General features: G+C 44.4%; 1 protein-coding gene across 1 annotated transcript in view; it reads right to left on the bottom strand.

Moving 5' to 3' along the window:
* Nucleotides 1-23,177, bottom strand: part of LOC141012892 (alpha-1,3-mannosyl-glycoprotein 4-beta-N-acetylglucosaminyltransferase B) — a 45,002-nt gene extending 21,825 nt beyond the window's left edge. Inside the window, exons 1-7 of the mRNA XM_073486442.1 lie at nt 23,081-23,177; nt 22,575-22,719; nt 22,194-22,294; nt 20,478-20,654; nt 18,440-18,574; nt 17,938-18,071; nt 4,083-4,129 (exon numbers count right to left, since the gene is read on the bottom strand). Of these exons, the coding sequence (XP_073342543.1) occupies nt 4,083-4,129; nt 17,938-18,071; nt 18,440-18,574; nt 20,478-20,654; nt 22,194-22,294; nt 22,575-22,719; nt 23,081-23,177 (836 nt within the window). The remainder of the gene's footprint in view (nt 1-4,082; nt 4,130-17,937; nt 18,072-18,439; nt 18,575-20,477; nt 20,655-22,193; nt 22,295-22,574; nt 22,720-23,080) is intronic.
* Between the last annotated feature and the right edge of the window lie 1,501 nt (nt 23,178-24,678).

The following is a 24,678-nucleotide window of genomic DNA, read 5'->3' as shown; positions in this document are numbered from 1 at the left end:
CACTTCACAATGCTTGTCACATTCACCCATTCATACACTGATGGCAGAGGCTGCCCTGCAAGGTGCTAACCTGCTCATCAGGAGCAATTTGGGTTTCAGTATCTTGCTCAAGGATACTTCGACATGCAGCTGTGGGATTTGAACCAGCAACCTTCCAATTACCGGACGACCCGCTCAACCTCCTGAGCTACAGCCACCACACAGGTAGGGAGGTAGAGAGGGACGTGTTTATAGAAGCCAATAGGGTTAGCATTGAATGTGAATTATGCCGCCTGCCATGCAGCTTCACGTCAAAGTAGCTGTTTCTGCCCGACCAGGAGCTCTCAGGGAACACAGCCGATTAAGTGATCAGAGGGCTAGCCAAAATTGGCTCGAGCAGGACCTAACACAGCATCTGATTTGACAGGGAATACAGAACCAAGTTGGTTTTCTTGCTGGTTTTAGCTCCTGGCAAAACTAGGACCTAATGTCAGCTAATAGGACCACTAGCGTTAGCTACATGACTTAAAGAGCAAACAGTTACTATCTAACAGCAGCTAAACTCTGTAAACCAGCTCTGTCCTGGATCCCCTGTGATCAAACTGGCTGCAGTTGGACTCAGAGTTTGTGTTAGGCCCCCACATTGACTGTGTTCACTTGGAGTCAGTGTTGCCAGATCTTGCGAGACAAATAAGCAACCAGGCCTTTGAAAACAAGCCCAAAACAAGCGACTTTTGCTACGGAGCCCCCCTAGGTTCCGGGGAGAGAAAAACAAATAAATTGTGTGCACGTTTTTACAATCTGTGTGGACGGATTGTAAACTGTGGGTACTACATATTGCCAATTTGCATCCAACAAATTAACTCTCCAAGGTGATCCACTGATTTAATGGATGTGTGACAAGCTATGTAGGTGGCCACCTTCAGCTTGGCTCTCTGCGTTGACTCGTTCTGTCAGGAGACCGTAAACCCAATGTCTGTTAGCTTCATTGTGGAGAATGGTGCTGCATTTTTCCTGTGTTTTTCAGTGCTAGCATGTTGTTTCAGGTCCGCATGGTGTGCACGTATTTCAGATTTACATACCCTGCACAGGGCTTTCGAATCGTCACCCACGACAGGTTGAATCTATTCTTTTAATCCGCTCTCTTTCTCCCAGTCTTTATTGTATTTCTTTCCGAATTTCGCCTACTTTGTCCCAGGGCCGGGCATTGTTGCTAAAGAAAAAACTCTCCTACAGTCAATCAGTCGCGCTCTTTCATTTAAACATCACCGACGTGTTTCTTCTTACTTCCTAAACAGAAAAAAGACTGCCCTGCTCAGCCTCTGCTCTGATTGGCTAGTACTCGTTGCCATCAGGGCCAGAGCCAATTAGAAGCAGGATGTGGGTGGGAAAAAACTCTGCTGTCTCCTCTGTGTGTGTGTGTGTGTGTGTGTGTGTGTGTGTGTGTGTGTGTGTGTGTGTGTGTGTGTGTGTGTGTGAGGGGGGAGGGGGGCGCAGGGGGAACAGGCAGGACAAACTATCCTACGCTTAAATAACATATCGAAAATATCTGCTTGACAACTTATTACAGAGCTGGGAATAGGGATGTAACGGTTACCGGTGTCACGGTAAACCATGGTAAAATTCCCGACGGTGAAGGTTACCGTTTAAGTTTCAATTACCATGGTAACTGCCGCGGTCAATAACCACGGTGTGGAAAACTCGCGAGATACTTTATCCAAGTCTCCCTACGCAGGCGCAGCGTGCAACGTGCACTTGTGAAGAAGACATGGCGGAGGGAGGACGTGATAGTAGCGGCCCTCAAGGCATTTTTCCGCCTTCACAGAGAACCAAATCTGAAGTCTGGGCGTATTTTGGTTATTATAAGAATGCTCAGGGACAGCTGGTCGAGGATGGCAGCCGTATCTGCAGGAGCTCCAAGAAGAAAGTTGTTGCGAGGGGCGGCAACACATCCAATTTACTTACTTATTTGCGCGACCATCACCCTCAACTGTTAAGTGAATGCAAGGTAAATTAACCTTAAGCTCGGGTGAATTATGTGTGTATGTCGAGTTTTCTCTGTCTAATTTGCTGTTGTCACTAATGCAAACTGACCAGATAGTGGTATAACTGAACGAAGTTGATCCGTGATTTGGCACGTTATCTGAACCGCTTATTAATTGTAGATTTCACTTTTTAAAGTCGACCTAATAATTCCCCAAATATTGATGCAGAGCTGCAGTGAGGAGGATTTGAGACAAACACGTACTGGGTGGACTGAGTTAGTGAATGCAAACTAACTGAGATGACTGACTTTCATCTCAGCTCCGTTCACCGGAGCAGCGTCTACCTGTGGCTCAGCAGCCATTTGACCAATCAGATTGACCGAGTCCATTGACAACAGACGAGCAAGCAGACAGAGAGACAGACAGCCAATATATATATAAGTAATATCAGAAATATATAATACTTGTGGATTATTTGTAGAATAGACTATATATAAAGAATAATCTAAAATGGTGAATATAACAAGTGTCTAGATAGAGATAAGAGCCAAATAGAGCGTTCATAATTAATTTAACAATAATCCTTTTTGTTTTGATCTAAAAGATTATCCAACCTGTTTCTCACAAAAGTGATATGATCTAGATTGTGAGTTTTGTGATCTGTTGGTTGCACCCTTAGTATTAAGTAACAATGACAGTAATAATTAATAATGACATTTTCTATTCATTTTTTTCACAGAGAGGGTCTGCTGGCCAATCGAGTGCTACTGCCAGTACATCTCATTCTACCTCTGTAACACAGACATTACAGGACGCATTTCAAAAACAGGCTGCTTATACCTTAACCCTTTTAATATATAATAAATCTATTCAAATATAAATCTTGGTGAAATTATTTCAATTTATCAGTGTATCAGTGTTTTTTCAACATTTTGAAGACATTTTAAAAATACCGCGGTATACCGATAACCGTGATAATTTTGGTCACTATTACCGTGGTGTGAAATTTTCATACCGTTACATCCCTAGCTGGGAACAAGCCCAAATAAGCAACTACACTTTAGAAACAAGCCCAAGAAAACCGCGACCCGCGACTACCAATATTTATAAGCAACTTCACAGAAAAAGAAGGCCAAAGTCGCTTATAATAAGCGGACTTGGCAACACTGCTTGGAGGCCAGTAAAGTAAGCCGCCGTTAGCAGTTACTTTAGCGACAAGTAAAGTCATCTGTTCATCCAGGAACTCTGTAAATCACTGAGGGTTCAGGCAGAGCAGCCAGAGGAGGGAAAACCACTGTCTCCATAAAATATGATCCAGTTTAATCCAAATCAGTGAATCAAGTTATACAATTCTGTTTTTGTACAGTATCACAAAACAGTGACTGTGGATATTATCTAAATTGGTTAAAAAGGATTCCAGCTCAACTTTTACAATGTTTCTCGTTTTATCAAACTATTATTCTACCATAACTCAATAGAGATTATGATTCCATCTGCATTGTTTTGTTGTCCTAGTGGTTTGCTGTTACAGATCTGCTGAGCTTAAATTGTGGTTAAGCAGTTATTGGTGGTTTAACATTTAGAGTGATACAGGGCTATCCAGTTTGATATTGGATTAGGCTTGATTGATTAAAAGGGGACTGTTTGGCTTGCCGGTAGTATGCACTCTACTAAGTGCCATTGCAGTTACTTGTGTACCTTGGTGAAGTTACTCATGAAGTGGTCACACCTTCTGAGCAAAAAAAAAAATGTCCCACATATGTCTACAAATGAAATCCAGTACAGTGTGAACAGGGAAGACAAGGTGAATCCATCATCCCCTTCTCAACTGCTCCCCTGCTTTGTGATACAGGCTGATAATTAGCCTGGTATATGCTCACATACAGTACAAACCTGCTGCTTTTAACTAAAACATTTTCAACTATGGAGATTATTATTTTTTTTTTTTACCTGAACCTTACCCGAGTCTCTGAAAACTTTTCCATAAAAAAACGTAAAAGTATAGGCACAAGAAGCTTGCTGCTCTCAGTCACATCAGGTAACATAAGACATGAAACCAAAGGAAACAGTGATATAATAGTGAAACTGCCCCATGGGAGGCCAGCTAGAATCACTTACTTCTTCTTGGTGGTCTCTGCTATGTGGCCCACATAGTCTGATTCTGCCTAAAGTGACATGGAGAGAAAAAGGAGGAAGTCAGTGCCACAGGGGGTTTCTGATGCGGTTAGTTAAAACCAAACTGGAGGTCTTGCATGCCTTTGCAACAATGAACATAGAGGGTCTTATGGTTTGAGCCTCACTGTGTTTATGCCTCTCAGGCCAGACCTTGTATAACCAGTTTCAATTGCTAGGAGAGTATAGCCTTCTATCATTTCACCTAATCACCTCTGGTGTGAGTGAATAACACCATAGGATGTGAGCCTTACAAACAAAATCTTAAACCAGGAACTAATCAGAACGGTCTTAAAGCATTGTTTATTTTGCTGGAACTGAATAAGAAAAGGTGCTGATTTAGTCTTGGCTTTCTTTGTTGATTATGATTTATGAGATGCAATTTATGGATAATGTTGTGTAAAGCGTTGTGAAGCGATGATATCAACCTCAGAGGAACATTTTATAGCAGCCACCACTGTAGTGTGCATAATACACTCAACAAGAAAATATAGAAGTAACACTTTTGTTTTGGTTCCCATTTTTCACAAGTTGAAGTAAAAGATTAAAGAGCTTTTTTAAGCACACAAAAGAAAAACCAATGTAGTTATTGCACTGGTGTACTCCTCCCCCCACCTTGTTCTTTGGGGTATTTGTGACCAACAAATACATATCTGTAACCCTAATCATGTGTAGTCTGTATTTCATGCCAAATAAATGTGTTGGTTACACTGGAATGGCCAGTTTAGTTATTTGCAATTAATAATTTGTAATAGTAATTATTAAAGATAATAATAAAAAAAATTAATGTAAATTAAAAATTACGGGGCAACACCCTGGAATCAGTGACCAATAAGCAAACGGGAAAACAGTCTCAAAAAAGGATATTCACTTTAAAATGTACATACAAAAACAATAAAAGAACAGTGAAGGAAATTATTACGAGCACTGACCGTCACAACCAGCTGTTACTACAACACACATGCACATATAACCACAGAAAACTGATCTGTACAGTATAATAGAGTTTATTTATCATTAGTAAAACTGATCAATAATCAATAATACTTCAATTAATAAATATCTATTAACTTACTACAACTACAGCAACTTAAGTAAACACTGTGTGTGTCCGTGTGTGTGTGTGTGTGTGTGAGTGAGTGGAAGAGGATAGGAGAGAGAGAGAGAGAGAGAGAGAGAGAGAGAGAGAGAAAGGGGCAAGACGGCCATCATGATCTTGTGAGTGATAACGTGTTCAAGATGGTGGCTGTGGGACACTTCCTATCACCCACCTACAATGCAGTACTTAGTTCTCTCTCCAGACAAGCTTAAAAACCATTCACACCTGGGCTCACCTAGCCCTTGTAACCTACATGAAGGCCCTAACGACTCTGAAACTCAGCGCTCACATGTGTCCTTAACGCCTCTGTGAGGTAACTCCCGCACAGGGTTTCAAGCCTTCAACTCCCCTTCAATTAGTTAGAACTGAAGCATCCTTCAGAATGCCCTTACTCTTGATTCCATGAGTGACTTCACCCACGATGAATCCCCAACTGCGCTGATCCTCTGCTGTTCATGCTGTTTTACATGGCGGTGCCCGTTTGAAAGAAAACACGTACTCTGGTTAGCGGAATCTGGAAGCATATTGTATTGTGTATTTTCCTTCCTTGTTCTGTGCATCTGTAGGGAACCAGATCACCATAGAGTGTGGTGGGTTTGCTTGCAGGTGGTATGGTGCCAGAGCATGGTGGGCGTGCTCAATCCCCAGGTCACTGTCCAGGACAAGATCATCTCCTAATTCTGTCTTTATCAGGTTTTTAATGAAGTACACTATGGAGTTACCCTCGGTGTCCTCAGGTACCCCATACTGTATATCCTTATTTTGTTGCACCTGGAGTGGTCCTCCACATCAGACACTTTCTCCTGTAATGTCCGTTGATCACAAAACAGCTGAGTGAGGGCATCCTTAACTCCAATGTCCCATCCCATATCAGCCATGTTTTCCTCCATCTCACCTCTGCGCTTTACTGCTTCTTCTATCTGGCATGTCGCATCTAGTATTTTCCGGTCTTTGTCCGTCGTGAATTGGTCCATTTGTCTATTAATATCCAATTGAAAACGTGTGTGAAAAGTCTGAGAGGTCTTTTTTCAGTTTTGTCTGAGGCGCTGCCAGCCCCAGTGTCACAACTTCACTCATAACTTTACAGATTGAGTCAAAAGTTTTGTTTTCTCTGCGACCGCCATCTTGTCCTGTTCCTTTCTCAATTTGTCGTTTGTTCCATAACCCATATACACCTTCCTTGCTTTTATCCCCGTTCAATATTATGTCGATGTATATCAACTTAAATGAGCAAAAATTCTCAAATTAGGGAACATTTATAGGCTGGTACAGGTGCTCTGTTACTATACGGTCATGCTGGAAGTCCCAATAATTAAAACGTTTTTGATGTTAAATTTTTAAATTACATTTGAAATTGCCATAAAATATTAAGATGTAATATTGAAATCAGAACTGACAAAACAAGTGTAATATTTACTTCTTGCCGCTGGCTGAATTGTGTTTATAATAAAAATACACGGGCGCTGAACTCAGTTGGTGCTGTTTATTCCGCCATCTTGAACATACAAGTAATCTCGCGGGAGTCTGACGTAATGTGAAACTACGGTGTCCCTTAAGGGGACAGGTAAGGATGTTACATCTCCCTTCTTAATAAAAATATTCATTCGCTAAACCAAACTGTGCTTATGATAAATCACACCAACAACCACACACTAATATGTCTTAATAAACATATGAAAGGGTCACAAGTCACTTTGATGTCTCTTAAGGCCATGAATCAACAGGTATGTGAAACACAAGGAAGTAAGTGCAGTAATAACAATACACTTTCAAAATATCAGGTAAATATATTCTTCCTATACAATGGCAACACTTCTTAACAGGTGTGCAACAAGCATATAATATCATTTTGTAATTTACAACATGTAAGTGATTTTTTCTTTTTTTTTGAGGGCAGCGATCCGCCTACACCCTTTACAATTCACAAGTCAAGGACTTGTCTTGGCCTGACTGTACGGCCAGATCTTGTTGTGTAGCCAGGCTGTTGCTGCTGTGGCTGGCTCTCTGGTTGTGTGTGGTTTTCAAGCTCAGAGTGTGTGGGCTGTATGCGTCTGACGTGTGTGTTTGTGTGCTGGGTATTGTCAGCATGTGAGGGCAGCGTGTGGTTGGCATGTGTGTTTGTGTTCTGAGTGTTGTCATTGTGTGGAGTCTCTCTGCTTTCACGAAGGTGCCAGCGGTTCCGTCGGAGAGTCTGTCCATCTCTTGTCTGAATGTAGTAGCTCCTGTGTGTGTCTGCATGTTGTGTCACTACTGCAGGTCTCCAGGATCCGTCCTCCTGCCGGAAGCGGATGGGGGTGCCAACAGGTAGGTGAGACAGGGGCCTGGTGGTCCTGTTGTAATATGTCTGCTGACGGTGCTGGCAGGCCTCTCTTCTCTCATGAACAGCTGTCTGGAGCGCTACACGGGGCTGCAGCTGTCTCCCAGTCATTGGGAGAATGGAACGCAGGCGCCGGCTCATGAGAAGCTGGGCAGGTGACTGCAGGTTGTCCACAGGGGTGTTCCTATATTCAAGGAGAGCGAGGTAGGGGTCTTTGTTCTCGGCCTTGGTTTTGTCGAGGATGCGTTTTGCCGTCTGGACGGTTTTTTCAGCGAGGCCGTTGCTTCGTGGATAGCGTGGGCTCGCGGTGGTGTGCGTGAAGTCCCACGCGTCAGCAAAGCGGCGGAATTCCTCAGAGCTGTAACATGGACCGTTGTCGCTGATGACAGTCTCTGCGATGCCATGCCGGGCAAATGCAGACTTCAGTTTAGTGATTACTGCAGAGGATGTGCAGCTTCTGAGCCGCTCCATTTCGAAGAATCTGCTGTAGTAATCTACAATGATAATGAAGTCCTGCGCATTCCATGTGAAGAGATCTGTACCTACCACCTGCCATGGTCTCTCTGGTATTTTGTGTGGTGACAGGGGCTCTTTTGTGTTTGACCTGCGTCTCTCTTGGCATATGTTGCATTGTTCTATTTCTGCTTCGATCTGTTTCCCCATTCCGGGCCAGAAGAGGAGATCTCGGGCTCTGTGTTTACTTTTCTCAATGCCCATGTGACCTGTGTGTATGCGCTGGATCATGTTTTTTCTGAGTCTTTGAGGGACTATGATTTTCTCACCTTTAAAGAGAATTCCTTCAATTTCAGAGATCTCATCTCTATGGTTCCAGTATTCCTGGATACTGGACGAGCATTTCCTCCTTCCGTCAGGCCATCCGTCCTTTATGGCTCTGTTGAGTGCGATGAGTTGTGTGTCTTGTGCCGTCGCCTCTTTGATCTCCAACAGTTTGTTATCGCACACCGGGATGCTGCTGATGAGCGTGTGTACCTGTGCTTCCATGCTTTCTTTCAGGCTGTTATCCTGGTGCTCAATGGACTTGCGGGACAGGGTGTCAGCCACTGGTATATCTTTCCCCGGCCGGTGGATGATGTGGATGTTGTACTTTTGGAGCTGCAGAATCATCCTCTGTAGCCGTGGTGGTGCTGTGGCTAAGGGTTTTCGGAGGATTGCCTCTAAGGGCTTGTGATCAGATTCTACAGTCACTCTGCGCCCGTACATGTACTCGTGAAAACGCTTGCACCCGAAAAGTACAGCGTACAGCTCTTTTTCAATTTGCGCGTAATTTTCTTCGGTGCTGTTGAGCGACTTGGATGCATATGCGACAGGCCGTCCCTCCTGGAGCATGACAGCGCCCAGGCCGCATTTAGAGGCATCCACTTGAAGTCTCAGCTCTTTCTGAGGATCAAAGTAGGCAAGTATGGGGTGATGTGTTATGAGTTCTTTCATCTGCTTGAACACGTTGTCATGGTTGCTGTCCCATACAAACTCACTGTCTTGCTTTAAGAGGTGCCGCAGGGGTGCATTTACCTCAGAAAGGTGTGGTGCAAACCGGGCCAGGTAGTTGATCATCCCGAGGATGGTTTCAAGCTCCCCTTTGTTTGTGGGTGGCTGCATTTCCTGGATTGCCTTTATTTTCTGTGGGTCTGGTTTGACACCTTCGCGTGAGAGCGTGTGGCCGAAGTAGCTGACCTCTGAAACACATATCTGGCATTTGTCGGGGTTGAGCCTCACCCCTCTCTCTCTTGTGCGTCTCAGCATGGCCCTGAGATTCTCGTCGTGTTCCTGCCTCGTTCTCCCGAAGACCAGGATGTCATCGACTATGGCAGCTACGCCACTGAGGCCTTCGTATGTTTCGTCGACCCGCCTCTGGAACTCATCCTGAGCAGAATTGATTCCAAAGGGCAGCCTCAGGAACCTATACCTGCCAAAAGGGGTGTTAAACGTTGTTAACAGAGATGACTCAGTGTTCAGCTTTATGGCCCAATAACCAGACCTGGCGTCGAGGACGCTGAAGTAACGTGCTCCGGCCAGCTTGGTGATGACGTCTTCTAAGGTCGGTAACGGGTAGTGTGGTCTTTGAATTGCCTTGTTGAGGTCCCTCGGGTCCAGGCAGACTCTCAACTTTCCTGTCTGGGGCTTTTCCACGACTACAAGGGCGTTGACCCATTTTGTGGGTTCTGTCACTCTGCAGATGATGTTGCTGGCCTCCATCTTGTCGAGTTCCTCTTTCAATTTGTCTCGGAGTGCAATGGGAACCCTGCGTGGTGGATATACTACTGGTGTGGCGTTTGGGTCAACATGGAGGTTACACTCACCTAGGAACTCTCCTATGCCCTGGAAAACATCAGCGTACTCCTTGAGAAGGCTTTGTGAATCTGTGTTGGGCTCTTTGTTGTCCTCGGTTACTGCCAGTATTAGTTTTATTAGGCTCAAGTCCAAACTGGCTCTCATCCCTAAGATGGGGGGTGCTTTTGTGTCAACTATGTAGAATTTGAGCATCATGGAATTGTCTTTGTGCTTACATAACAGGCTGCAGGTGCCCTTCACTGCCAGTAGTTCTCCTCCATAGGTGGTGAGTCTTTGGGTGGCTGGCTTCACAGCAACATCTTTAAACAGTCTTTTGAACATGTGCTCTGGGATGGCATTGATTTGTGCGCCAGTGTCTATTTTGAATTTCACAGTCTGGGCTCCAATTTCAATTTCAGTGTATGCCTGTTCATTGCTTTCTCCTGTATGTTCGGTTGTGAGCCCATCGATGAACAATTCTATCTGCTCGTCTGTGACATTCTCATCCAGTGTGTGTATAGCTTTTGTGCTTTTGTGTGTGGGAGTCTTTGTGTGTGTGTATTGTCTTGACCTGCAGACTTTGGCGAAGTGGTTGGGCTTCTTGCATTTTAAACACTGTTTCCCTTTAGCAGGGCAGGCGCTGTCCATAGTGCTGTGTGTGCCTCCGCAGCGGTGACACTCCTTGGTCGCAGCAGCGGGCTCTCTCGCTTTGCCTTTGAAGCTGGATGGACGCCTCTTGTCAGGTCTTCTCCCTACGGCATGCACGGCGTCGCCGCTGGGGCCGGTACCTCCAACCATGTCTTTTAGCTGGGCTTGCGCTAGCTCGTGTGAGCGTGCAATATCTATGGCTCTGTCTAGCGTTAGGTCTGCGCCGTGGCTAAGTAGCTTCTCGCGCACCCGCGGGGAATTAGTAGCGAAAACAATGCGATCCCTCACCATCTCGTCGCTGTTTGGGTATCCACAGTCTTTGACGAGGAGTTTCAGCTCCGTGACGAAGTGCTCAAAGGTCTCGCCGTCCCCTTGCATCTTCTCATGGAAGCGGTATCTCGCATATATTGGGTTAGACTTGGGCGTGAGGTATTCTGTGTACTTGCCATAGTACGTGCTTAGCTTCTTAGCATCGTCCGCCCCCAGTGTCCAGGTATTGTAGACGTCCCGTCCTTTCTCCCCAATCCACAGAAGGAGGTAACTACATTTTTCCTCTTCGGGTTTACCTTTCAGGGGTCCCGAAAACATTAGCTCGGCGTGTTGTTTGAAGCGGCGCCATGCTTCAGGCAGGTTCGGAGAGTCCCAGTTCATGCTGGGTGCTGGAACGCCGTAAGTATCCATTCCGGATCAGAAGGTGAGTCTTTTAGCCTCTACTCTGACACCATGTAATATTTACTTCTTGCCGCTGGCTGAATTGTGTTTATAATAAAAATACACGGGCGCTGAACTCAGTTGGTGCTGTTTATTCCGCCATCTTGAACATACAAGTAATCTCGCGGGAGTCTGACGTAATGTGAAACTACGGTGTCCCTTAAGGGGACAGGTAAGGATGTTACAACAAGGTGGCTAAATTACGGGTTATTCTCATTTATTTGACATATTTTTATCTGGTGGTGTGTTGAAATCTGTTTCCCATGTTTTCCCCATGTTTTCCATGCAGCCAATGGTGAAAATTAAGGTCAGTAGATCGCATTGCAGGAAACACAATTCTAAAAGGAGGGCAACATTATTTGATGCAGGAACAAGACGTTGACACAAAATCAGCGCTTATCTTGAATTGCGTCAATGATGGGAACAGAGCTGTGAATGAAAGCTTGGGTTGGCCCAATAAGAGTTTCTGACTTCAAATTGGGTCGCGTTATTCTTAAGTTTGGGACTGACTGTTTTACAGTAGTCAGGAGCAGCACATAAATAGGACACAGTGGCCCACAAGACTTAAAATAAATGTAGCTTTTGCAGTATTGCTGCCACTTAGCTACTGGGAATGCAGCAAGCAGCTAAATGAATAGATCTTTATTGTCATTGTTTCAAAAACAGCGAAACATGGAGAGGTACTTAAACTCTCCTGACTTCATGGCTATTGCGCCTGAACTGCGTTACATTTAGATACGCTTTCAGCCAATGGGAGAAGAGAGTTTTGATGTGGAGAAATGTAACAACCAGGTGTGACATACTGGGCTGAGGTTGGGTGTACTTTTTTGTTGTTGCAGACTTTGTTTGTGCGTGGAGGCCGCATGTCAGGCTTTTGATTTTACATGCATTCCTCTCTATTGTTAGGGCCATGTGGTGAGGTCCCAAATGTTGGGATCCACAGATGAAGTTGTTCATTGAGGATTTCAAAATGGACTCAGAACTGAACTCACTTCCCCAGAATTCTCCAGTCTTCACACCTAGGTGCAAAGACTGCCCAGAGACCCAGTTTTGAGCTACTATTGGTCATTGACCAGGTACTCAAAACTCTAGCTCTGTCCATTGTTCTCTCTCTTCTCCAGCTCTGCCCCCACTTGGCTGCCCCCCAGTTCTCTCCTCCACCTCTTTTCCCCCTGAGCGGCCTTGCCCCCAGCTCTTCTCCTGGATCCTCCTGGGCTCAACAGCTGCTGATAGCTGCCAGCCGCCATTCCAGCAGGCCCACAGAACTCCACAGTCCGAGGGACACAAAGCAAGTTAGCACAGAGCTGCTACACCTGCAAAAGAAAGGACCAGTTTCCTCCAACCGCCTTCTTTCATAGGACATTGCACAGTAAGGACAGCACTGTTCAACATTGAGATGATAATGTTCTCCTGCTTGGCTCATCAGCTAAGGAACCACCGGGACCTTTTTCTACAAAGACTGGTAACATTGAACTGGGCCTAGATAGCACACAGCATAGCATTGCACGGCTAAGCATAGGACTGTTTACCTCTGGCTGATGTAATGCACATGTGCTCAATCTATGTGTTTGTTCACTGTTCAGGTGTCATTGGGATCTCTGTGAAGTCAGGTTATTGGTAGTTTGCTCTGTTACACTTGCAACACTTGTATAAAGTACATGTTACTTAGATTGTGTATTCCATTGTTTGTGTTAAATAAAAGGCCAGCCTCCCGGCGCCAAACACGCAGCTGCACAGCTGCCAACCTGAGACTCCCGGATCCATCTCATCTATCCTCCACATCCCGTTCTGCTGGACCGACGTCAACGCCCGGCTTTTCCCACTGCTCGCAGCCTCCACTTCCACCTCCACTCTGGCTGCTGCACACTCGCGGTGCACAGACGATGCCAGTCGCGCCGATGACGGTCATTCCTCTCTTCCCTGTACCTGCAGGCTGCACAATCGTCCCTCGCACATACATCCCTTCATCCCAGCATCCTTTCCTCTTCTCTTCCCTCCCGCTAACGTAGCTCCTGCAGCTACATCCAGTTACCCATTTCCAGCAACCACTGCCAACCACACCGCCTCAGACACAGCCACTGCCACCACAGGCCAGGGCTCATCCACTGCTGGTCTTCCCGACTTCCTCCTTTTCTATCCCTCACCTTCAACCACTCCCATAAAATGGAGCACGAACATGGCGTCACTTCCTCTCTTTCCGGAACGGCATATTTTTCTTTTCTTTTACGACGACCTCACCCAGCCGTGCACCGACGCTGTGCTCTTAGTAGTTTCGGAAGCCACTACAGTGGTAGATGGTGCGGCACCGGTTGGCCCCTCAACTCACTCTCCCCTTCCTTCGCCCTCTACAAACGTATCTAGTCGCCATCACCACATTTCTGTAGGGGCACAAGCTCCTCCCTTCTTATCCCCACAATTCAAATCCTCGGCACCAGACTCAGATTCTCGACCCCCCTTTCCCACCGTTCAATGCACTCGAACCCCCTTTTCTGTCTCATCCAACTACCTCGACCCCTCTCTCCTACCCTCATCAGGCCTTCTATCAATTCAAATAAAATTACCTTTACACTAAACCAAGACCCTTTCATCTTACTACACCGGACGGTGCAGTTTCAAGTCATTCCATACCCTTCACAACCTCCCTTTCCCCTCCATCGACATTTTAACAATAACCAGCTTCATCACATATGCCCAAACAGTTCTCAAAATCAGAACTTCCACCATCCAAGTATATCTCAGCGGCATCAACTTCTTTATCAAACTGCTCTCCGGAGCTCCAGCCCCCTCCATTTCTCATCCCCATGTCACCATGCAGATCGACGGTCTACGTAAGGCAACCCCAGCTTGCACCAAAACGCTTTCCCTTAACCGCAGACCTCCTCAACTGTCAACTGAAAAGCTACTACGTACCTCCTTGTTCATATCCAACTACCTCCTTGCCCACCGCTGCACCAATCACCAGCTTCTCTCCTTGCTCAGACACCCCAATTATGCCATCCACATTATCCCCCAGGGCCAATCTTTCATCTCCCACCTTCTATCCCCGTCTTCTGCCATTCCATCCCTCCACAATTACGTTACCCTGGATGACTCATGCAAAATGGAGCCGAGAATGTGGGGCGATTTTCTGTCTTCATGGAATGGGCATTTCTTTCTTTTACGATGAACCACCACCCAACCAGAGGACATCCAGCCGTACATGGATGCTGCACCCTCAGTAGGTTTTGGAGGCTATTACAGCAGCAGATGGTTTCGCCTCCGTTTGGCCCCCAGAACTGTCCCCACTCTGCCCTCTTCGAACTTTATTCAGTCATAATCGCCGAACTTCTTTGGGGGCACAATGGTCTAGAAAAGCCATCCTCATCCACTCAGATAACCTCACGGGACGATGAAGCCACGCCGACTAAGACGTACGCCCATCGAGACGTACCCCCATTCCGAGTCTCAACCTCCCTGGTTCCTAGACAGTCCAGCCAATCGGCAACCCTACTCAAACCCCCTTTCCTTCATCCACCATCCTCAAACTCCTTTCCTTCATCCACCAACCTCAAACCTCCTTTCCTTCATCCACCAACCTCGAACCCCCTTTCCTTCATCCAACAACTTGGAACCCCCTTTCCTTCATCCAACAACCTCGAACCCCCTTTCCTTCATCTAACAACCTTGAACCCCCCTTCCTTCATCCAACAACCTCGAACTCCCCTTCCTTCATCCAACAACCCGGACCCCCGTTTCCTATCCTCCCAAAATCTTCTACCAATTTAAATAAAATACCTTAACGTTAAAATGTGGCTTGGTCTTGTTAGTGAAATACCTAATCATGTTGCTCATCTAATTGTGATGCACTAATAAAAACAACTGAATTAAGTAAGACTCTTGTTGCATTGCATTTTTTGGAACACATATAAATAAATAACACTACAAAAATAGTATACCTTTTATCGTTTAGACAATATACAGTACAATTAACATAAACACTACATACAGGAAGGACATCCAGAGGTTTCTTGACTGATTATAAACACAGATAGTGTTGGCCAACAGGTGAGGCTGCTGATGTCGCTGCTGTCTTAATCCTCTACTGTTATGGCAGTGATTGTCCTGTAGAGAGAATAGCGAAATTAATTATCTGACAGTAAATACAGCTTTTCAAGGACCTTGAAATTATTTCAATTTAATATAACGCCACAACTTTGGATGCATTTTATGCAGTGACAAATATTCCTGAAAACAACTACAAATAGCCTCTGTTACATCAGAATTGCACCATTTACAGTCATTTCATATTTACCTATTCTACTTTTTTGCGGGGTTAGCAAAATGTCACTTTGAGAGCAATTTACATAGTTTTACGTTCTCATTATTTTTACTGTGCATTTTGACAGTAGTACGTACAAGCTCTACCTTTTGGACTTTCTTTTGTACACCTTGGAGTACTTGGCCTAAGAGAAAGGAGTTCCATCATCTCTGCAAAAATTACAATAGTTACAGAAAACTGGATAAAGATGGAAAACTAAATGTGTTTACAGGACATAAAGTTACATCTGAATGTGTTTATGGGGCATAAAAATGTTATTGATTCTCTCAAAGACAACACAGGACTGAAAAAAATGCATTGTGTGTTTCCCACATTCTGCTGTGGTCAGCTGACAGTCAGATCATGAATTGAAATGCAAAGTCTATTTTCTTAAAAAAAAAGTCTTACTCATATGTAAGAGTCTTAAGCGGTATGTGACTGTTAGAACCAGTACTTGAAGCATTTTCCTGGTGCAGTTAATGAAATGATGCCATTCCTTTTAGTATTGTATCCCTGCTAAGGAGCACATCCATGCACATAAAGCAAACCAACTTGTACTGAAAGAAGGAAACATGTACTGTATATATGAAATGTATCCATCAAAGATACATATTACATGAATAACAGTGGTCTGATGCATGTTGCTATCAGCATCAAGTTACACTCACCTGTCAGAGAGAGTCTCTGCAGAAATAGGTATGGTTCTGTCGTGAAGTGACTCTTCTAAGGTGTGGAAGCTAATGCATCCCTCTCATAACTATAGAACACAGAAATAGACTACATCAGCACATTTGTAAAATGTCCAGTTCAAAGTCTATATGAATGAACGTCACATAAATACCATCTAATGACATCAGCTCACAAATACAATACAAACTATATTCACATATGCAATCTCCCCATGACGTCCGAACAATGGACTTGGCCTTTTACACGTGTAGCACACAAAAATGTGTCCCCCTCTCACATACAGCTCGTCTGGCCAATGTCCAAACAGCCCAGGGTAGCAGTGCATGTGTGAACACTATATGGATTAGATCCACAGTACATGTAAATGATCGCCTGCATGTAAACAGTAACATTACATGTAAATATGTTTCATACGGCAGTAGTCTATCATAGCTAGCTAGCTAACATTAGCTACAAGCTAGCGATGCTAATGATGGGCTAATACATACGACAGCAACATAAGGAGCTAACATTAGCTACGCTGACTACATAATGCAGAGTAATTATACATTTCCCCTAACCAAAATAAGCCAGCTCATTACCTGTCCAACAGAGACACATGTACTATGGCATCAGTTTTCAGGACGTCGACTCCATTAGTTGTCGCCATCGTTGAACAGCCACTCTAATGTTGACTCTCGTTTCACCTCTTGAGCTATCCATCTTCTTTTTGTTTGTAGCCTTCTCAAGGTTCGGTCTGTCTTTTCTTGCTGTGTTTGGCAGTGCAAGCTGCTGTAGGTACAGCTGAAAATGAAGTGTGGCTGTACTTTCTGTCATTCTTGTCTATAAACAATGAGCTCACTTCACCACAGCTCCAGCAGTGCGTTAAATAGACTCCGGTCATGCGCAATGACTGGTGGGCGGAGCCAGCATAGGGTGGGCAGGTAAGGACAGGTTGATAGACAGGTAGGCTGTCCATACAATATCTTCGGGCCGCTAAAATTAATTGGATGAAGTTATTACAGCCCTGTCACTGCCACAGACCCTTGATTTTTTTCCTTTTCTTCCCAAAGCATAAATTATTTTGATTGCCGTCTGGATATTAAGAGATTTTATGCAAATATAATAAAAAATGCCTTGGAACAGAATAACCAACCCCAGCTTTAATTACATGTGTAATACTTTGGCAGATATTTATGACACTGGGCGACACCTAAAGAATACAGGAAAGAATCAAACCAATCTGCTAACAGTGACTAGACATTTGAGGAAAATTGATTATTTGCTCTATTGCAGAGTTAGATGAGAAGATCACTCTTATGTCTGTATGCTAAATATGAAGCTAATGCCAGCTGGGGGTTAGCTTCGGTCACCTTAAGCTCATTAATTAACATGTTATATCTCGTTGCTTTAATTTATACAACAACTAAACACACAAGCTAAGCTAACTGCTCACTGACTCTAGCTTCTTATTTAGTGTACATACATATTAGTGGTATCAATCTTCTCATGTAACTCTTGGCAAAAAACAAATAAGCTCCTTCCCTAAAACACTAAAATATTCCTTTAAAGCATGATTTCCACAGTAGCAAAACTTTTGGCATGCGACAAAATGAAGAACCTGAAAACAAACAACAACCAAAAAAAAGGGCAGGGGGTTCAAGAGTTAAAGGTCAGCATGTGTTTGTGTGTATGTGAGTGTGTGTGTGCGTGTCTGAGTGTGTGTGTGTGTGTGTGTGTGTGTGTGTGTGTGTGTGTGTGTGTGTGTAACCTCAGCAACGAAGACAATTACGAGGAGGTCTTGCCATTGCGAGGCAGTCAGGCTGTAGAACAGAGAACTGAGTGTGTTGACCAGGTAGCTCTGCTTCTCACGCTTCACTGTAGGAATGCCAATCACAATGGACACTGAGGAAAGACACACACACACACACACACACACACAATGATAAAGAAAGCAGAGCAGTTAACAGTGCTCTGCATGCTTTCATTTGGCAAAGATAAGACTGGCATCTGCTGATTTGATGACCACTCCTTCCTGATAGTGTGTGAGGCGGTGTGTGGGCGAGGCATGTTCAAAACTGCTGTGTTCTTAGGAAATTGTGCGCTATTTGTACCTCTACTGACAAATATTCAGACAGCTACAACTTGGTTTGGAAATTAAATCTTGAATCCTTCAAATGAAGCTGACATAAAAAGAGTCATATGGGTTTTATATAATGGTATAATAGCAAGAGTGTGGGTTTTTATAGGGGTGCTGTGTAAGTGTTCCATACCTCCAAGGCGGCCCTTTCCCAGGACTACATTAGGTAGGAGACTGCCAGGATGTTGTCTGAGGTGAGGCATGTAGAGGTAAATGTTGGCCAGGAGGAACATCTGTCGGTCTGAACCACCTGGCTGCCTTATTGTTTCTGTCCATAGGAGTGAATGGGGAGAGGGAAATGCAAGAGTTCACAATCTATCTATAAGGTGCAAGAACATGGTGCCCCATAATTTAGGGATTAAGGCATCGACCATGAACTGCAACGCCCTCAGTTCAAATCCAGCCAGGGACCTTTGATGCGTCTTTCTCTCCTTAATTTTCTGTTGTCTCTCCACTGTCTGTAGTTAAGGCTTTAAATGCCCCAAAAATGTGCAACAGCACAAAAGCACTAAATGGTACCTGTGAACGAAAGGCCAGATTACTCAGTGGGAAAACCGGAAAACCTCAAATCTTCAGGTTCCTTGCATGTCAACAGATTTTTGGTAATTTGCACCACTAAGGTGGGCCTGCAATATAACTTAATCTTACCTTATAGAGGAGTCTACTGAAAAGTAGCAGGGTCCCATTTCTAATAAGTAAACAACAAGGTATCGGATTGGTACCAATCAAGCATTTTAGGTAGTAATGGAAGCAATTCTGATTTTGGTATTGCAACAACCCTATATTTTTGTATCAGTTCAAAGGTTCTCATCACAAAGAACAAGCATTCCATCTTGGGTGCTTCAAGGCTCTGTCCTGGTATGAAGGTGTCTGTCAATTCTTTATAGCTGTTGATTTATTTAATTGAAAGCTGCATCTCTGACCTAAATTTATGAAATCCCCATGATTTGTTCCAGCTGAATCAAGACAAAACAGAGGTCCTTGTATTTGGTCCAAAACCTCTGGTTCTTATTTAAGGATCTAACTTTAAAGCAATCAGCCAAACATCATTTAAAGATTTTATTTCCAATGCAGACCTTCTCTTTCTCCAAGAGAGGCAGAGCAGTTTGCACATACTTTAAGTGCAACGCTTTGTTCACTGGTCACCCCAAAAAGTCATTAAATTGATTACAGTTCAAATACAGAATGCTGCTGCTGCCAGTTTTAACTGGAACAAAGAAAATAGCTCACATCACTGCCCTTGTTAAGTTTCTACACCTTGCAGTTAGTTTTAGGATACATTTAATGAGTCCCGTATTATAAATGTGTTAATGACCTGAGACTGAGAATTCTCTGCAACTAAATCTGAAGGACAACAACTGAAGCTTTTAAGCAGCTTAAAAATTGCATTTAGCTAGAATCTGTTATAACTACTGCAATTCCTTTTGCTTTATTGATACTTCTAGTCAGTCTTATGGGATTACAAATGCAATTATTAAGATAGTGGTGGAAGTGGTTATTGTAATAATAACAAATAGTACTATTTTATTATTAAAATGTCTTCTTTTATTCTATTTATGAAACTTTATTATTTCACTTCCACTTTTTATCTTAATATTTTAAAACATGGTCTGCTTTTTTCTTTTTGTTTTGGAAAGCACTTTAACTGAATTTACTGTCTGAAAGGTGCAAACTAAAGCATTATCATTATTAGTAACTGTATTACATAAGTTTATATTGTGTTCATGTGAATGTGTGAATATGTGAATATTACCAAATAAAAGTGTATAATTAAAATAAGTACAAACTGACAGATACTGAAATATGTGGCCAGGTGGTGAACTGTAGCTAATGGGTACTACAGTGGGAGAATGGGGTGAAGTGATGGTAGTAGTGGTAGGAAGGGATGAATAAGTGCCAAACAACAACTTTTGCCCCCTAACAGAGTAATGCAGCCATGCCTGTGACGCAATTACACCGATTTAATAGTAATTGCCACATCATTAGCAGTGCTATGTATCAGAAATTGAGGTATAATGTAAGAGTTTCGAGTAGGTGAACAGTTAGCATCATATGGTATGTAACAGAAGTTTTTCAAATTTTCAGTTTCATAAATTCCAGGGGATTGAATTAAACTGCCTCCTGCAGACCACTGCCTGCGACAGGCGTTATACTTTAGGTTAAAACACGACCTGTGGAGGTGGTGTTGGTGGTGGTGTTACTGGTCGAATGCGTGATGTTGGCGGCTTTACAGATGTTCCTCAGCTGTTCCAGGATGCAGCTGAGATCCCTGCTAACCTGCCCTCCCAGCTCCTCAGCTACTAAGAGACGTTCGTGCAGAGTCTGCAGCTCTGGCAATACTGTGGAACCTGGAGACATTGAAACAAACACAGAAAAGTAAAGAGTTTCTTTGATTTTATTAAAAGTAGTTATTAAATTGCTTTTTTTATTCAATTAACAATCCAGAACCCAAAAAGCATTAAAAAGTCATATTTGAGGAGCTGGATTTAGCAACATTTTGGCATCTTTGCATAGCAATTGACATTTCAGTGCCTGCAAGTCAACTGACACTCTATTCATAGTGCAGACATTTCAATTATCACCAGTGCGTCAACTTAATAGTTCTATATTGTAGAAAGTGAGAAAAAGTTGCTGTATGATTACAGTGGAATTTTCAAAACACTTATTCCACAGAGAAATGCACATATCCCAGAAACTGTACCTTTAAACGAGCCGTCAGGTCCTCCATAAGGTTGTGATGTCAAAACTAAAGTTGACCCCTAAAAGTCAACTAATCCGTTAGAGACCTAATCGATCAAGTTTTCATTAGTTGCTTAGTCACATAGAGCCGGAACTAAAATATCAGGATCAGGGGACGGTTGCAACATGAACGTCACCAACCACTGATAGGTGCTAGTTAGCTCAGTTAGCCATGCAGCTAAGTGGGGTGAGTGTAGTTGTTTACACCACTAGCTCAGAATTCAGGAACCAGGACTTCTACGACAAAGAACACATGTTCAGGCAGGGACAGGAGAGGCGTGAAGTGGCAGAGGAGGGAATACTCCATTACTGGCTCAATCTAACAACTATTATTATCCATGAGCTCCCTTTCTCCACCCTTCGTGCCGCCCCATGAAGCTCCTTAGCTGTGGCATCCACCAATTTCCTCAAAGTATGGAACTGTGTGCTGTCTGGGAGCAGTGGTCCAGGGTAGGTGATAGCCATACCACAATTAGTGAATCGTTTTAGCTCTGTGACATCCTGTGGTTGGTCTGTAGCGTTTAACAATGGATGCACTGATGCCACTTATCTGGAGGTAGGAGGAGAAACTCTGGTTGTTGGGGCTACATGTGATCTGGCCATGATAATCGACGCAAATAGGCAATGGAGCCGTAGGCTCTCTCTGAAGCATCACAAAAGATGTGTACATCTCTTTCCACCTAAGTGGCTCGTACTGCCTTGCCAGTGTTCGATAAATGTCCCCCAATGTTGGTTCTCCATAGTTAATAGGTTGCTGCTTAAACCCAGGGCATCTGGTGGAATATGGCTAATGACCTCTGCCCTATTGCTAGCCCATTGGCTGATCTCGAATCCACCTGATGCAATAAGCTGTTGTAGTTTGTTGACCAACTGCCGCCCTTCTCAACTGATGTAACACTCTGCAGACAGTTGTCCATGTAAAAGCACCGTTCAACTGAGGATCTTACATCTTCTCTGGGTTCACTGTGCAGGAGGACATTTCAGGGCAAAGGAGGCACAACATGGACTACAGGTAGTCTCAAAAGGGAGTACCTCCTACTCATAGATTGACGGGGGCTCATCTCTCTTCATATTGTGCCAAAGAAACCTCAGGTGGGGATTGTCTTCAAGTAGGAGGCACACCTGATGAAACAACCCCTTTATGTCACCACTGATGGCGACACTGTGTTCACTGAAGTGCAGCAGTACACTGACAATGGAGGAGCTCAAGGTAGGACCAGGAAACAGAGACTCGTTGAGGTTACATCCCCTGTAGCGGAAGGAGCAGTTAAACACTATTCTATCCTTCCCATTGTGTTGGACCATGTGATGAAGTATAAACCAGCTTTCTGTGCTCTGAGAGGCAACGTCAGGTTGAAGTTTGACAACAAAACTGGAGGTTTCCAAATTCTTAATCTGCACTGTAGGTCGCAGCCCTTTCTGGAACTTTAACCAGGCGTTTCTTCATAGTCCTAAGGCTTGGCATTACTGCTTCGTTGGAGGCCTAGAAGAGAGGTGTGTTTTTTCTTCTCAAAAGGGGTGTGGCGTACCTGAGCACCCCATTCATCTTGACTGTCATGGCTTCCAGTCGGTGTAAGGCCTCCTGGTCTTCCTTTGACCTTGTCACTTCTTTCTCATTCTTATAAGGCAGAAGGTCAACTTGCCACAGCTTCTCCACGTTCCTCTGCAATTCAACTGACAGGGGGCTGAGAGATGTAAAGAGGCATTGGTTAGGCTTTAAATGTGACTCAAGAATCCTTGCTGGTCCTTGCAGCATCCATCCTAGTCATGTCTGGATGGCAGCTGGCCCTCCTGGTGGTCCTAAGCGCACAGGCTCTGTGGGGCTTTTAAGTTAAGGGTGGTCAGCTCCGATTAGCAAAGAGGGTGAAACACAGCTGAAGGGGTGCAGAGGCAAGTCTTTGAGGTGCTTGTACCTCTGCTCAAGTATGACCATGTATGTTCTGCTAGCCCAAAGCATTGGGCAGTGAAGGCTTTGACTATCTGGAAGGATGTCTGTGGCTGCATTAGGGGGAAGACCTGGAAGGAAACTCAGTACCGTGCAGTGTTTGGATGTCCTGACGGATGGTTCTCAGGGAAAGGCCTTCTGGGGTGTCAGTTAGACGTAGTTGCTGAGCTGCTGCTGAGAGCAGCATAGTGCGATCAGAGCCAACATCTAATACTGCATATGTGAGTACTGTCACAGTCTTGTCACCATGCTGGAGGAGGTCTCTGATGATTTTGAGGACAATGAGGGGGAGTCAGAAGGTTGATCTAGGTGAAGGGTTTCAGTGGCTGAGCTAACCAGGCAGGTGCCCTCCTTTACACATGTTGACTTCATGCAATAACTGAAGGTGTTTACCTTGACATATGCTGCAGGCTTTTTTCAGAGTACATGGTATTGCTTGATGTGATCTTCCACATTGCCAACAATGCATATTTGTCTTGATCCAGTCTATGATCTGGGTCTCATCAAAGCATTTGAAAGTAGCACTGGCTTAGGTAATGATCCTCCATTTCACAGTAAGGACAGTAGGCTTTAGGTGGTCCTTTCTTCTTGTTCTACACAGGTGGCTTACCAGTAACTGAGTCAATGGACTGCTTGGCTGACACATCCTCTGAGCCATGGAGTATGGTGGTCACACAGGGAGCTAGCTTTGACTCTTGCCAGTGCTCTGGCTTCTGGATAGTTCTCTCTCTCTCTCTGCCCTTGGTTTCTGACTTGGCTATCACTATATTGACACCATGTTTCCAACTGCAGCTACTCAGAGAAGCCTATGAGGCTATACACCAATCCTGGCTGGTGGCACGTGTCCCTGAAACTCAGACCTCATCTCAGCTGGCAGCTTACTAAGGAGCCGTGACACATGAGAACCATATCTCAATTCCACCCCTCCATCTTGACCGATGGTCTTCAGCATACCAACCAGGGCACTTATCTGCAATGCAAACCTTTCAAAGGCCTCCGTGCTCCTGTCTGATGTCAGGTGCATCCATGACATTGGCGATTTTCGCCAGTGGGGCTGACCAAAATTCTCTGACAAAGATGCCACAGTGTCAGTGTAGGGGGGTTGCAGAGTTAAAGTATGCATTAGCTATCAGGCGGGCTTCATCTAGTTTTAGATGGTCCATCAAGATCTGAAACTTTGACAGGAGCAGATTGTCAAGAGCAACTTTCAGTTGTGCAAACTCACCAGAATCCTTCCTAACTAGATCAGGGATGGTAGGTGTAGGGACCCTGTAGGTTCTCGTGCGACAACATATGGCTGGTTGTGGACTTGAGTGAATGAGGTTCATATTGAAAGGATGTTGTTGCTGGCCTTGGTATGGTCTGGTATCTGTGGTCGGCATTGGTGGCTGGCTGACTTTGCAAGGGAGGTATCTGGTCATGATGACTATAAGATAAGGACACAAACTGAGACCCACTGTTAGCTGTTGTCAGTGGTGTTTGGCTCGGTGAAGCTGCCAGTATTTGCTTCTTTAACAGCCGTAATTCACCCATCATCTTGGTCAACCTGTCGATCATCATAGTCTCTCTAGAGTAAACACTCTGAGCTGGATGAGTCAAGTTTTATGGCCTCGCGTGGCCTTGAGGGGCATAGATTTTCTGTGTATTGTCATGCTGTAGAGACTGGCTCCTTCCTGTCTCTGGTCTGA

This window comes from Pagrus major, chromosome 18, assembly GCF_040436345.1.
Source record: "Pagrus major chromosome 18, Pma_NU_1.0".
In the NCBI taxonomy this organism is placed as follows: domain Eukaryota; kingdom Metazoa; phylum Chordata; class Actinopteri; order Spariformes; family Sparidae; genus Pagrus; species Pagrus major.
This window is presented reverse-complemented; position numbering and strand designations above follow the sequence as displayed.